Below are 16,814 nucleotides of genomic sequence, written 5' to 3'. Positions count from 1 at the left end.
GCTGCGAAACTAACTCTTCTAAGTCATTTTCTTTTACACACTTAAGTACATTTATGTGTGTTCACTCAAGTATGGGTTTGACAAAATTATCATTATTATATTGAATTCTGTACCTTTTCTACATCTGATTTTCAACAATGATGACATTAATTGAAATTAATTGAAATGAATAAACCATTCAGGTTTTCCAGACATCAAAGGACTACTGACATACTGGTAATATAAAAAAAAGAAAAAGAAAAGAAGTTGTGTTGCAATATGGATACATAAGAAACAGTTCTCCTTTCTTGCAGTGTCCTAAGTGTCGAATTAAGACCTTTTTAAAGGTGACCCAATAGGGAATTGTTCCACCTAGACCTCATTATATAAAAGTGCTCCCTATGACCTTTCTGTTGATTGCTATTGCAATGCCTCAGTACACAAGTTGTATTACTGGCCAGAGGGTACAAAACAAATTTAAAAATAAATTTAGTTTCTGTAAAAGTGTATAACCTATGAAAGCAGTTTTTTTTTATTCCAGTGTTTTTTTTAAAAAATCAGTATACATACTATCAAACCGTCAAAGTAACATCATGACTTATGTAAAGCACTTAATAACAACATCAAATTCCATATCCATAGACCTTTTAGTTTAGTTATTTTTGTTCTTGTTACAATGATGATGAGAATGATTCAGTGACATACAGTTGACCCACTGTTTACCTTCCATTTGGTTCCCTGAAGTGGAGGCACAATGTACAGTTGTGAATACTTCGGATGTATGTGCAGTTCTGTGTGAATGGCTTCTGACCTTCATCTGTGTACTTATTGTGTATTTTCTTGTTTTTATTTTTAGATCTCTAGGGTACTTTTTATTAATCTGTTAGATATGTGCACATGTACACAAATCTGTAGCACCCTGGTAAGCCACGGAGATGGGAAAATAGATAATAACTACTGAAATATAAGGCTTATGAGTGTTTATTAAATTATATGCTAGCTACTACTATAAGACCTTCCTGGCTGTTTCATTGCCCTTACAATGTCTAAAGAAACAGTGGTATTATTTGGCTAATTTTCATTGTCTATAGTCTATATTTTGGCCTTCATTTATTTCTCTTTAATCTACTAGCTTGATGTTCTCCATTTACTGTAAATGAGCTACAAGAGAAAGTCATACAGCTTTCATAGAAGCTAAATTTAAACTTCAGTTTTGGATCTTTACCAAATAATGTATTGGATATTTACAGATTTTTGTCATCAGTAAATGTTTGACAATGACACACATCCTAGTGAAGTGACTTAACACAGATGGCAAAGTAAATTTAAATGCACTCGGGCTTCCCCAAGAACTTATAAACATTATCCAGAGTGCTACAGCCCCATCAATGTGCTCACTGTATGATCTCAAATGGTGAGTGTTTGAGGACTGGTGTATTCGTAAAAGAGTTACTCCTTTTCACTGTGCGGTTAGTGATATACTTTGCTTTTTGCAAAGCTTAATGAACAGAGGGTATTTTCTACTATTAAAGTTTACCTGGCTGCTATTTCGGCTTGTCATGTAGGCTTTGAATGAGTTTCAGTGGGACAAAATCTTATTATATGCTGTTTTATAAAGGGAGGGAAGCATTTGAGACCAGTTCCTCACTTGGAAAAGAAGACTATGAATTTCATCTACTGTATATCTATTCGTATGCTTTAAAAATGAGCTCTTTGAACTTTTTGTCATTAATTAAACCATTTGAGCTTCCTTGCACCACAACACATTCTTTATTGAAAGCACTAGAGGGGGGAAAGACTGCTAACAACCTTTCATTCCAAAATGATAACAATTTATGGATTCCACATTGATTCAAGTATTCCCTTATATTTAATAACCTCAAGCCACATTTCATGAAATATGAATGCTAATCAATTCAGCTCCTCCCAAAAAATCATTTATCACTGTGTTTCACTGAAAATGGCTTGTTGAAGACCAGAAAAAGCCTCCAAAATGTATATAAAATGAGCTGTTGCCTTGTTTTTTGTTATATGGCTTAGATTACCCAATAAGGATAATGAAATGATAATTAAGTGGGAGTAAAGTTGAGAGAAATGCTCCAAATATAAATAAAGGATAAGATGCCATTGTAATGTATGATAGGTTTACAGACTGATGTGAGTACATAACCCTAATTTCATCCAGTGGTGTTCATTTAATAGATTACACATGTCTTTCAGATCTTAATAAAAGCAGATAAAGAAAAGCTCATCATCATAGCATTCTATATGAGAAGAGGTTTCAACAGTCAAGGACATAAGGCAATGCTCCATTGAAACTTTAAAATATGACATGAAATCTAGTTAGTATACAGTGTATGGCCTATAATAATGTCTCTCTATGGCACTCTTTGTCTGCAAAAAGTGGAAAATGTAACCAACTGCATGAGCCATTGTGTACAAAGGAATACTATTATGAATCAATGGCATTCTTGATCATTATTCTCCTCCAGAACCAAAATGGCTGTCAGTAATAATCTCAAATGAGAATCTTTTTTTTTTTTTTTCATTCTTTCATCACTTTTGCCTTACAGCTCTGGAGAATCTGGCCTGATCTATATTCAGTTCATTTCCTCTAATACATTTGATATAGCTTAGGTCTTTTCCTTCTCTTTTCAAAAATTTCAAAACAAAACAAAAATGTTCATATTCTACATCATCATCTTGCACAGATGTATTCATACATACAATAAAATTTCAAATATAATCTCTAATTTAGTCTTGCACAATTCCCACTCACCAGTCAGGTCTCCCCTATTGTACAACAGTTACCAACAAAGAAGGGTGAAGAGGTTTCCTCCAAGGCATGTAAAGCCAGCCAACCGCATCTTTTCAAACTGCTGCTCATGTTGTGTCACAGCGCAGTGTAACAGACTCAGTGGAAAGTGCTATTCACCCCCTTCTGCATGCAGGAGCACACAGACACCCATGTAGCTAGTGTTGCTATGGTTACTATGATTGACTGAGAGTATTGCATACCAAACCAGAGTATCTGAGTATGAAGTCAGAGTATTCTAGCACTGCAACTAAAGATTACTTTCATAATTCCATTAATCGGCAAAGCAAAGAAGGCTGTGAAAAACTGTCTTATTGTTTAACCTTTTGATCTTTTATTTTAAAAAATGATTAAAAAAAAATACTCCACTCTCATCGATATCGAACAATTACAAACACGACAGGTTTATCAAAAAAAAAAAATTTTGTCCAACAATGATTGGCACCACTGTGAATTCACATGAGAAAAATATATTTGAAGTATATTCCCATTGATATTTTACATTTTTGAGTGCACCTGGGTGACGAGGAACAGAAACTAGTTTAACCATAACTTCCTGTTTCACAGGGGTATAAGTATGAGGTAACACATAGGCCAAATTCCCTTAGTCATTCATAACAATGGGTAAGACCAAGGAATATAGCTGTGATGTGCAGGTTGTTAAGATTCACAAAATGCGAAGTGGTTATAAAAATAGCAAAAGCACTGAAACATCAGGGCAATAATTAAGAACTTACAGTCAACTCGGAATGTTATGAATCAACCTGGAATTGGATGTGTGTCTATATTGTCTCAACGCACTGTGAAGAGGGTGGTCCGAGTGGCCAAGAAATCTCCAAGGATCACAGCTGGAGAATTGCAGAAGTTGCACCTTTGGGTCAGAAATTCTCCAAAACTACAATCTGAAGTCAGTTACATCGCTACAAGTTGTTTGGAAGGGTTTCAAGAAAAAAAGGCTCTACTCTCATCCAAAAACAAACTCAAATGTCTTCAGTTTTCCAGACACTGCTGGAATTTCAAATGGGATCGGATTCTGTGGTCAGATGAAACCAAAATAGAGCTTTTTGGCAATAAACACCAGAGGTGCTTTTGATGCACACAGAGAAGTAGCCAAATGGAAAAGTACCTCATGCCCACGGTTAAATATAGTCATGGCTCTTTAATATTTTGGGGCTGTTTTTCTGCCAGAGGACCTGGACATTTTGTTAGGATACATAGCATCATGGACTCTATCAAATATCAACAGATATTAAAGGAAAACCTGACTGCCTCTGCCAGAAAGCTTAAAATGGGCCGTGGTTGGATCTTCCAGTAGGACAATGATCCAAATCATACATTAAAATCAACACAAAAATGGTTTACTGACCACAAAATCAAGGTCCTGCCATGGCCATCGCAGTCCCCTGACTTGAAACCCATAGAAAACCTGTGGGGTGAACTGAAAAGGAGCATCTACCAGTGTGGACCTTGAAATTTGAAGGATCTGGTGAGATTCTGTATGGAGGTATGGTCTCAGATCCCTTGCAATGTATTTTCCAACCCTATTTACCAAGGGTGCCAATATGCCAATATTAGTGGAGGGCACTGTGTGTGAGTGTGTGTGTGTGTGTGTGTAATATATATATATATATATATATATATATATATATATATATATATATATATATATGTGTGTGTGTGTGTGTGTGTGTGTGTGCACAAAAAAGCACTGATAAATAAACTGCAGTCCTAAATTAATAATTAATAATAAAAGCTCACTTTCACTGCACCTTATGGTTTCTGTTACTCATTGCCTTTAGGCATATTGTTTTACTTATGCTTACTTTGATTGTAGTTTTTTAATTAGACATTACAGATCTCACTTGTGCTACACTGTTTATCACCAGGTCTACATTGCAAGTGAAGAGCAACATGGCCTAATTAGAAATACTGTAGATCACTCCTGTTATAATAAACAACAGATTTTACACTGCAAGCATACAAATACAGTGAATAAAGACAATAAACTTGAATTAAACTAAACCTTTTAAGCAACTCGTACCAATTTCCCCAACCTCTTGCACACAGAGGAGCATTTTGGATATAAACATAAGTTTGTGCTCATGCATCACTGTCTTGATTCCGTGCTACAAAGTTCCACTTGTACAGTCTTCTTCGCAGCATTTAATATAAAATACTCCCATGCCTTAGAGGACTTGGGTTGCACACTTTTTTCCACTGTCACTTGATGATTACGCCTCCGTCTGATATTGACTGAGGTCACGCAAGGTAGAAAAGGTAACTTTGAAAATAAACTGCAACTGAAGAAATGTACTTTTGTTGACTCTGGGTATTCTAAAGCTAGCGGCGTCACATTACATGCAGTTGACATCATGTGCCATCGACTAGGAAGTGGCTTATACTTCTAGTTAGTAAAAAAATGCTAGTGTTCCATTTGAGACGATGCTACCCTTCTAAAATTCATACACTAGACGGTAGAGTACATAGTGCATAGTGCAAGTGAATAGTGTATAATATGTCATTTGGGACTCAACTTAAGTATGTACTCTGCGATGTGTGTTTTCAGAACAGAAGTAACGTAATGAGTAAACATGCCCCATGCCATCCTCAGACCAACTAATCGATAATGAGATTCGTTGACAACGATTTTCATAATCAATTATTATTGATTTTATCAATTAGTTGTTGCAGTATTTTACCCCAAAACCTCCCACCCCCCAAGAAAGCACAGATAATTTTGCTATCTCCCAGCTATGGATGGCTGTGGCATCATCAAGATACAAACTAGTGCTCCCTGGACTATAGGGCAAATGCTTTTCTGTTGTGCCACTTGGGATCTGTTAACAGGTCTTTTCTCTGGCATAGTTAGAGTGATTTCAATAGTACAAATACATATTCACCTTGAGGCTGCTTAAGGCTATTCTGTCTAACCATCAACCGAAAACACAGAAATGTGTAAAGAGAAAACAATTTGTAAGTCTAGATATAAGCATCAACAATAAATGCTGTTTTTTGGTTGTTAAGAACCAATTTATTCATTTATCAACAAACAAAACACAGCCACATCATCAGGGAACATTTTAAGTCCATTTCTTTCCACCTAATTACAATTGGAAATTTACTGCTGACAATAGCAAGATTCAAAACTGGATGTGTGGGCTACTTAACATAACACACAAGACACAACATCTGCATTCTTCAAAAGTGCTCAGTGCACCCTCACACCTTATTAGCACACAGGTGTGGGATCATTGGTACACAGCCCATCCAGTCAGGATGGATTGACGGAGTGCATCATGGGGGCCAAGCTTCTGCCTGTAAAGCTGACACTTTGCAAACGAGCTTTGTGGCACATCGTGCACTCTGCTGGCTGGAAGGGGCGACGTGTTGATAGCTCAAGATCACGCTGTTGCTTCCAATGTGTTTGTGTGTGTGTGTGTGTGTGAGAAGGAGAACAAATGGTCTCAGAGCCATCAGGTAGCTCTCTGGTGAACTGAAGAAGGGAGACAGGGAGTACATTAGGAGTAATTGGGCATTCAGAAGAAGGATGGATCAGTAAGGCAGGAGGAAGGATGCAATTGCTGGAGGATGCAATAATCAGAGCAAGTAAAGAGCCTTTGCCAATCTGCCACTTAGATCCAGTGCAATGATGCCTGGGCACCTAAGAGTATGGTGCAATTTTAGGAAGAAAAAACTAACACTGCATGCACTAAATGTGAACTAGAAAGCTAGCAATAAAAACTGAAAGGTACTGCTCATATATATAACATTATGGATGAATCATGACATGAGTGATCTCTATCTGCATTTACTCTCTCTTTGTCAGGTATGTGTCTGAAGAAATCCTGAAAGCGCCATTGGACAAGGATCTAAGAACAAGGGAATGAGAAGAGACCCAGACTCATCTTAGTGTGCCCCACTTCAGAACATCGGAGCAAGTCATTCTTTGATCAATCTAAGAAGAAAAGATGAAACACAAGAAATTTAATTTTGGAGACAATTTATTTGCAAACACCAATTGAAATTTATGCAGTGATAACTAACTAACCAACATTTCTAATAAAAATGAGTGAGATTACAATGGGTTTTTTGCATATTCACCTCCTGTTTGGGGTTGTAAGCTCCTTGGTTATTCACTCAATCCCCTGGAAGGTACCCTGTCCTCACCAGTGTGTATGCCAGATCAAACCCTGGTACTCACCCCAGTCTGTGTATAGAGAGGCTCCAACTGTTGACTGTAATGACCTGCTCCTCACTCAGTTGCCCACATCCCTCCCTCCAGAGACACAAACACTAAGACTGCAGAGCAACCTCATCAGTTCAGTGGACCAAAGTGAACTCCAGGGTCTCACCAATCTAACTGAGCTGGATCTCTCCCACAACAGTTTCATCAGCACCCGTAACTTGAGAATCACTGACCTGCCAGCTCTTCTAAGCCTACACATGGAAGAGAATCAGCTGAGGCACTTGCCTGAAGCAGCTTTCTCTGGACTGCCCAACCTTCAGGAATTGTATCTCAATCATAATAGGCTCAGAAGTATTTCCCCAGGAGCTTTCAAAGGTTTAGGTAATCTTGTAAGGCTTCATCTCAATTCTAACCACCTAATGATAATTGACAGGCGTTGGTTCCATGCTTTGCCTCAACTAGAAGTACTCATGACAGGAGGAAATCCAGTGGACACGATCCAAGATCTCAACTTCAAACCTCTTGGATCCTTGCGCAGCCTGGTCTTGGCAGGTATGGGCTTACATGAGATCTCAGAGCGTGCTCTAGAAGGACTTCTGAACCTGGAGAGTATTAGCTTCTATGACAACAACTTGACCAAAGTCCCAAAAGAGGCACTGCAGAAGCTACCAAGCTTGAAATTTCTGGACCTTAACAAGAACCCAATTCAGCTGGTGCAAAAAGGGGATTTCAGGGACATGTTTCACCTGAAGGAGCTTGGCTTGAACAACATGGAGGATCTGGTGTCCATTGAGCACTCAGCAATGGAAAACCTCCCTGAGCTGACAAAACTAGAAATCACAAACAATCCACGACTGTCATACATTCACCCTCAGGCTTTCCAGAAGCTGCCACGTATGGAGAGCTTGATGCTCAACAGTAATGCCTTGAGTGCTCTGCATCGTCAGACTGTGCGGTCTCTGCCAAGCTTACAGGAGATCAGTCTGCACACCAATCCCATTCGCTGTGACTGCCTTATTCGCTGGGTTGGGGCAGAGGATGGCAAGCCAGTTCGTTTCATTGAACCACAGTCCACATTCTGCTCAGAACCTCCAGAGTTAAAAACGAGACGAGTAAAAGAAGTCTCCTTCAGGGAGATGGCTGATAGCTGCCTCCCTTTGATTGCCCCAAGCATGTTCCCTTCTTACATTCAAGTGAAATACGGGGACAACATAGCCCTGCATTGCCGAGCACTTGCAGAACCAGAACCAAGTATTTACTGGGTCATTCCAAAAGGTTTGAGATTAACTCCCTCCACAAGATTTGGACGTTACCAGGTTTTATCAGAGGGCACTTTGGAAATATTTGGAGTCACCCCTGAGGAGGCTGGATTCTACACTTGTGTTGCACAGAATCTAGTTGGGGCTGACACAAAGAGTCTAACACTAAAAGTGGAGGGATCTGGCAGGGCTCAAATAGCAAATGATCAAAGAAAGGAAGACAGCCTTGAGGTCCATGATGTTAAAGAACGATATGCTTTACTGTCTTGGCACACTGGCCATAACATCCCTGCTGCCAGAATCTCTTGGATAGCCAATGGGAGCCTGGAAGACCACCACAAGCATAGCACTAGAATACTAGCTGGCACTAAGGGCTTCAACCTAACCCGCCTCCAACCAGGGACCAATTACAAGGTTTGTCTGCATATGGGGCCAAACGACACCTCCTGTGTCCATCTCAGGACTAAAGAGGTGCTTCTCTTAGTTCCTTCTGCAGACATCACCCCAGTATTCCTATTGGGTGTATCAGCTTTTTTCCTCATCCTGTTGGCAGCCAAAACTTGCCATGGGAGGACAATGTATGACTGGAAAGAGTTTGAGACACCCCATTCCACCATTTTGACCCAGGACGCAAAGGCTTTCATGGCTACAGATCCACTTCGGCAGTACAAAGATAAACTCTCAGAGGGCAGTGGAAAGGTGCTCAGTGATGCTAAGCCAGTGCAAGATGTTCTGGGTCCTGCAAAACAGGCGTTTTAAGATACAAGATGTACAACTGCTCAAAGGGAATATGTCAGAGAAGCTGTACAAACTTTGTAAAGCTACTCAAATTACAGCTCACAGTCAGCACTAACAGTCCACTAAACAAAACCATTGCTTTTTTGCAAGATTACAAGTGTCCCAATTATAAATACAGTGTCATAATAAGAGATTTAATTTTTATTTATTTTATAATGGAAAAGATACAGACCACATATGTATAGTGAAAGCATTTCACATGTAATCACAAACAATATATATCTAAACAATATACTGAGAAAACCGACCAAATGGTGCCAGTTGTAAGAGAGAGCTGTAAGAAGCTATGAACTGTGAAAGAAGCATGAACTTTACATGAAATTTGCAAGATGATATGAAGTACTCATATTTTTCATACTGTTGAAGACAAAGTTAACAGTTGGGCAAAGAAATTCTGTGAAAGACATTCCAAGCCTCTCAATTTTATGACAATTTGGGAGGAAACAGCTGGGGGTTTTTGTTTGTTTTTTAAGAATCATGTTCTCCTGGTGTGAGTTGTTAAAGAATTAAACGTTACTTTTCTATTTTTAAAAATAATACTGTCTTTTTCCAAATAAAAATTCTAAGCATACTGTAGGTACTGAAAGAATATGTAAAATACAGAAGGGTATTTTTAATATGTTGCATAACTGTACATCCAGTATTTCTCTTTGATATTATGGGCCATATTCAGCACACAACATGAAGTCAGAGCTATCAAGAGGTATCCTTGTCTCAGTGTGTGTTTGTTTGTCTCTCTAATGATTATATATATATATATATATATATATATATATATATATATATATATATATATATATATATATATATATAAACATATAAAAACCAGGACAAAATTATGTGCTGATCAGGGCTCTGTTTGGCCATGGATTTCTCTTTTTCTCACTCAAAACCAAACTAAAAAATCTGAAAGCGATCTGCCAAAAGACTGATTACAGATTATCAAGTGACATTCAGCCCTGAACAGCTTAATTGTGCCAGCTTCATACATTTTATGGATGGGGACAGAAGGAAACGCCCCAGGACTCTGTGAGGGGTATTCGTGCTTGTCAACATGTTAAGTACAATGAATTAAATATCATATTGTTTAAAAAAGAAAAAGGCAATTTTTCTCTCTTTTTTGTAAATGCAGTGGAAAGACTGGATACTGCTAAAAGGGACACACACGAAGGAAGTATTTAAGTGTAAAGAGACCAGTTGAGTACAAAATGTCTTTCTTTCTCAACAGCTTGTCACCTGACTTTTTAGTCAGGGACCCTGCATTGACAAAATGACATTTACAGTGGAAGAAATCTTACCAGAGCAGAGGAGTTTGTCATTGGGTTAACAGGATCGTCAGCACTAAGGATTGTGAGCTCTGCTCTTCTTACTTCTATATTATGGGGAACCCCATTTTCTACAGTGTCATTTATGGTAAAACTGCTGTTTTGTTTGAGTTTGTTGTCAGTTTGTAGTTGATGTGTCCCTATGTTTTAGAATTTCTTGCTCTAACTAATCTGTCTCTCTTCCCTTATTATTTCTTTTCCATTTGAAATAATTTGTTGGGTCTTACTTTTGATCACCTTAAAGCTGTACATACACTAAATCACCCTGAATTCCCAATCAATGTTCAGCTCCCCTTTCAGAAATTATTTAGAAGGCTGTGTGTTAAATTCTATTTTGAGGTATTATTAAACCATTTTAGACTGATGTCAGTGTCTTGATTAATTGGTCATGGTTTTAGAATATATTAAATCTGAGCGCAAGTGCAAATCAAATCTTTAAATCAAACTTAAGCTTATACAAAGTCAGGGTCATGGGCTAGAGTTTCTCCTGCCATTGTGTGTCATTGAAATTTTTCCTGCAGCAATTTTACTTTCAATTATAATGAGCATAAATATTCATTTGCAGAATAGCTAAGAGCTTTTTAAAGATCTCACAGAGAACAGCCTGAGGTAGGTAATGCTTCTCTTCTCAGCTACATCCATCTACTATAACATAGTGCTCCAGTTTCTTCAAGCATACCGTAATTAATGTGAATGCCATATTTCATAGAAATGGTCAAAACTGAGAGTGAAAAAAAGAGGATGGGAGAGAATTCAGTCACTGATATCTCTCTTTTGCATTGTAGTTCAATATGCACTGCACACAAATTGTCCACCATATGGGATCTGGTTAAAAAGTGTTCCTGTCTTTCTAATGTAAATGCAAATATTATGATCTGAAATGTAATTTAATCAAATTTTATTTTTTTTTTTTTACAGAAAAGCTTGAACAAATTCCTTTTCCACTATAAGCACTCATCAACAACATAGAATTCTTTATGAATTACTTAATTTTGCTTACCAGCTTTTAACATTAATGTTTTCCTTACTTGAAAAAAAAAAAGGGAATTCATTTAAAATTGCTTTATCAAATTTAGTGCTGCATTGGGGCAGTGTTTAAATAGAAAGATGAAAAGTACAAAAAACAAAGAAATTGTATGGGAAATGGGATAACTTCATTAAACTAGGCAACAAAATCCAACTAAATTTTAACCATGGAAAGTAGTGAGGCATCATCTAGTTACCTCATATGTAATGCTTTCCTGCATACTCAAATAGTCCCCTTCTAATCTATTAACGGTGGAAATGCCAAAGAATAAATCTCACCGCATCACTGAAGTGTACCTCCTGCAGTTAATGGGGCAAAAGTCTATTTTCACAGCTAAAGATAAAAAGCTAAACTGTTACAATCATTTCACAGGAAGGCGCACTGCAACATTACAACATGACTGCATAAATGGCAGGGTTGCCAATTTAATGATTTACTGAATGACCCAGTCAGTGCAATACCTTGATCAATGAATTTCATTACCTCATACCAAATACTACTTAATTCCAGTGTAACACAACTGAAAATGAAATTAATTATGGAAATCTACACTATTTGTATGATATAAAATGTAGCATTTGGTGTTCTGTTAAGTCAAGTACTTAGAGAGAACATTTTAAAAGCAAATTAAACACTTGAAATGCATTTTTTTTAAACCAGGATCACGTGTAAATGTGTTGATATCGACCAATATAAATGCACATTGGGCCTAATTTCCTGATCTTTTAGTAAAGTTATATTGAACTGTTTTCATAGGCCAAATTGAGTAAAAATTCTCACCAGACTTAATTTTTTTTTTGCAGTAATGCTGATTTTCTTTGTAATCACTTTCTCCTGTTATATCCTGCATTTTGTTCTAATTGAAGAGCTAATTATATTTGTTTTATGGATTTTCTTATGGATTAGCTATTAAAATTTGACACAATAATGTGTATATAAAATTACAGTAACCTGTGCCAATGATATAATTTGTTGCCTATCAATCCAGAGTCTGTTTATACAGTATGTATACATTTACACAATCTCAAAAGCTCGCGAGCTTCCGATTGAACTGGATTTTCACAAATACCACATTTCTTGTGTAGATGCTCCTGCAAACCGTTTGCGAAGAAATTAAATTTATTTTCAAAATACCATCACCATGTTAGTGTTCTGTTAGGGAGAATGCTGTCTGGATAAACAACTTTTTGGGCAGCGTCTGAGCTCCCAAGATAAATTCTGGCAGATTTAAAAAGGCAGCATAAGGACAGCTGCCTTCTAAAGTTTCTTATTATTTTTACATTTGAAGGCATTGCCACAGGTACCCTTAGGAAATTCTGTTCACCTCATAAGTTTTAAATGATCATTTAAACAGCATTTTTTTTCCATGTTTTTAAAATTCCATTCAATGATATTAGCAGATAAAAACTAACATGTAAGCTCTTGTTATAAAAGATTGTCATAACTTTGTAAACACATATTTTTATATTAATATGTATCATTGATGCCAAATATTTAATATGTGCCTGGTGAGATGTAAGAACCTAATTAGATTGCATTATGGCATCCAGAAATGTAATTTGATTAGTGTGTCACCATATATAAAGATTTAAGCATCAATATTAATGACTGCTTAGTCCTGGAAGTAAACCTCTAACTTTCACAAGAGAGTCTTGTATGTTTCTTCAATAAAGATGGCCAAGACTCATCTACTCTGACAGGAAGAAGCCATTTGACAAGCAGCTGACTACATTTAATTTATATGGTTTTAAATGAAAAAATTTAAAGACTGAGAATGTAAAGAATGTTTTTTTCATTCCACTGGCTCTGTATTCCTCTGAAAACTTCAACGTCATGATGTTCTAAAGTTTAGTTTCTCGTTCGAAACAAGAGTCAGAGTGCAATCTTCAAGATCCTGAAGGTAATGGCCAGAAAAATGCAGAAAACATATTAATCTGTAAGACTGAGACTAATAGCTTGTTAACTTTTAAAAGCCACTGTCAAAACTTATTAAAAAGGCTGACTGTCTAAAAATAATGGTTACTTGACAAACAGATGATGACTGAGTTATTAATAATTTGTGTATTGACATTTTGGGTATATCTGCTATGTTTTTGTTTTTTTCTTTTTCAAATTAAGAATTCAGTATCACTTTCTATAAAAGACCACATCTATAATGAACTATTAACATTTTCACAATGTTATAATGCATTCATAAGTCATTTAAAGCACTGTTAGAATTATCTACGAACATGCACTACACTTTATTGCCATGATCTTGGTCAAGGCTCCAGTTCCCCCCCGCCCCCATTTCCTTGTATTTCCTGTCGTTTGTCCTTCCCTCTATTCCTGTTTGTTTGTGCTCATGTGTCCTTTGGCATAGCGTTCTACTCTGCTCATCCACCTGATTGAATCAGCGAACACACTTGCTCCTCATCATCTCATCAGCCTGAAGCACTTAAAAACCCTGGTTCTCCAGTTACTTATCACCAGATTGTTCCATCTAGCCGTGTGGTATCAATGCGCATTCCCCGTGCTAAGACTCATGCTGACCTGATTTTGAGTCCCAGCCTTGATACCTACACCAAGCCATGCTTACACTATCATCAGTCCTCCAAAATTTCTACCTTCATTTATCTTTCAATAAAACCCATTTAATTTTCTCTCCCTGAGTCTGTGTTCTGTCAAGTTTTTTAACAGAACGATCTGGCCACCATGGACCCAGCAGAACCAGATTATTTTCAGCCCTCTTAAACCAAGGCACACTCCTCAGACAGCATGATCAACTGCTCTGAGAACTCACCGAAAGCAACCTCGCCATGTCAGGTCAGATCTCTCAGATCAGTCATCAGCTAAAGTTAATCTAAGCTTGTTCAGCTGTCTACCGGTCTCCAGCCAGCCAGCCCGTTCATGCACCACCAACACCGCCCCGGTTACTCACCCACTACGTGAGGCCCATGTTCCCAACCCGAACCAATCTCAGATGATCTGGGAAAATGTACTAACATATTTCACTGATGGAGCTAAGATTTCTTACCTGGAGGGGCTTTTAAGGGGCAATGCTATCTGGGACATCCAAACTGCTCTGTCTGCTTCGCATTCATCTTTCATTGCAGAACTAGGGACAATGTTTGACCCTCCTGTTCAGAGAAAGCAGGTCGCCAGGCGTTTACACTCCCTTCATCAATGCTCTCTTAGTGTTGCTGAGTACTCTGTCAAATTCAGAATAATAGCTGCAGAATCCAGCTGGTTATGATGAGGCTCTCCATGGGGTGTTTCTTAGTGGACTCAGTGATCATGTTAAGGATGAACTTGCAGTTAAAGATAAATCCTATTACTTTACTCACTTATTTCCCTTGCCACCAAACTAGATCACCGCCTACATTAACAGCACATGGAGAGAACCAACCCCCTGATCTGTCTGCCAATCCCTTGGAATACCATGACAAGGGTAAGGTCTTCAGCAAAGAACGGACCCTCTCCTCGCCACCACACCGTACGTATGAGTACATTATAGAACTACTTCCTGGAGTTCCATCCAGTAGGTTGTACAACCTGTCCCGTCTTGGGCATAAACAACAACAATTGAGAATAAATATCCCGTACATCTCATCAACTCAGCCTTCAAATCTCTTCATGGGGCTATGACTTTCACAGGCTGGTCCTGAGAAATGCTTACCACTTGGTCAGAATTAGAATTAGAGGGAGATGAGTGGAAAATTTTAATGCACCTCTTGGTCACCTCGAATACTTGGTCATGCCCTTCGGCCTCATCAATGCCCCAGCTATATTCCAGGCTCTTGTAAATGACCTCCTCAGAGACTTTCTCAACCACTTTGTCTTTGCTTTGTCATGTACCTGGACGGTATACTCTTCTTCTCTCGTGCCTTCTATGAAAACACCATCTGTGTCCGTCAGGTTGTTCAAAGGCTGCTTGAGAACAGCCTGTTTGTAAAAGCTGAGAAATGCAAGTTTCAAGTCAACTCTGTCAGCTTCTGGGGTTACATAATTGAGAGCAGGCAGGTGAAGACTAACTCTGACCTGGGCAGTAGCCCAAATCAACAAACTTTAAACAGTTACAACGTTTCCTGGGCTTTGCTAATTTCTATCGCCGTTTCATCAGGTATTACAGTCAGGTGGCAGTACGCAGCTTGCCTGGACAGAATATGCTCACAACTCCCTGTCCAGCACAGCTACAGGTATGTCCCATTTTTGAGTGTTCTCTGGGTTATGTGCCTCCCATTTCCTATCCAAGAGGAGGACATCGCTGTTCCCTCTGTCCAAGCTCACATCCGTCATTGCTCCAAGATTTGGAGGGATACCCGCTCCACCATGCTCTGTTCAGCTGACCGCAACAGCTGCTTTGCTGACAACCATCAGATCCCAGAACCAAATTACCCACCTAGTCAGAAAGTTTGGCTTTCTTCTAATGATATTTGATTAAAGACTGATTCAAAGAAACACTTCCCTTGCTACCTGGGTCCTTTTGAAATTGAGAGCATCATCAACCCCTCTGTTGTGAGATTCAAACTGCCTAGATCCATGAGAATTCACCTTTCTTTCCATGTCTCTAAGCTAAAACCGGTCCACATCAACTCATCATGGACAGTGTGTCAAACTCTCATGCCGCCAACCAGAGTTCGAGTCCCAGCCTTGACAGCTACACCAAGCCACGCTTCCTCCATCGTCAGTCCTCCACCATTTCTACCTTCATTTATCTTTCAATAAAACCCATTTAATTTTCTCTCCCTTTCTCTTCCTGTGTTCTGTTTTTGGTTCCACAACATTCACTGTTTTTAACATTTATTGCAATGTTATGGCAATGAAGTTTCCCCCTGATAATACCAGTGACATTATCAGTAAATCATCAGCAAAATGATTAATGGAATTGGCATTTTTTAAATAAACATTTAAAAATGTCTTACTTATGTCTCACAAATACAACCTGGAATACATTATAATTAAGTTATAATATCAGAAGTCAGTAAACTACAAATGAAAAGTATATACATTGACAGGTCTCAGTGCATTTGTAAACATACTGCACGGTCATGAACACAACTTATAATGCATTCTAATAACCACTGCTATAAAGTGTAGTGCATTTCCATCAGTACTTATAACACAGATGCCTTAAAAATATATTATGAATGTATTCATAGGTCATGAGGCCCACATAGAATGTTACTATTTTTTAACAAAGAGCCTTGTGCATCGGACTGTGAATTTGAGTACTGATTTCCCCATTAGAAGGAAGGGTAATGGAATCTGGAATGGGGTACTGAGATCACAGAAATGGGAAGTGACACTGGTTATTGGAGTAGAAGTTGACTTTTTAAAGTGTTGTGCATGTGTGTGTATGTGTCGAATACAGGGTTGTTTGGCCTTGCTACTATACACAGTGGGATGTTCTCGTTAACCTTTCCATGTCCTTTAGATAGATCCT

At 38.2% G+C, this 16,814-nt stretch overlaps 1 protein-coding gene across 1 annotated transcript; it reads left to right on the top strand.

Moving 5' to 3' along the window:
- Window positions 1–6,856: 6,856 nt before the first annotated feature.
- Window positions 6,857–9,717, top strand: lrrn2 (leucine rich repeat neuronal 2; the record flags this gene model as incomplete). The annotated part of the gene is made up of 1 exon (XM_053652360.1): window positions 6,857–9,717. A coding segment is annotated over one exon (2,142 nt), but the record flags the coding sequence as incomplete, so codon positions are not given.
- Between the last annotated feature and the right edge of the window lie 7,097 nt (window positions 9,718–16,814).

The sequence above is a fragment of the Ictalurus furcatus genome, chromosome 21, assembly GCF_023375685.1.
Source record: "Ictalurus furcatus strain D&B chromosome 21, Billie_1.0, whole genome shotgun sequence".
NCBI lineage: Eukaryota > Metazoa > Chordata > Actinopteri > Siluriformes > Ictaluridae > Ictalurus > Ictalurus furcatus.
Note: the sequence above shows the minus strand (reverse complement) of the source record. Positions and strands in the feature narration are given on the sequence as shown.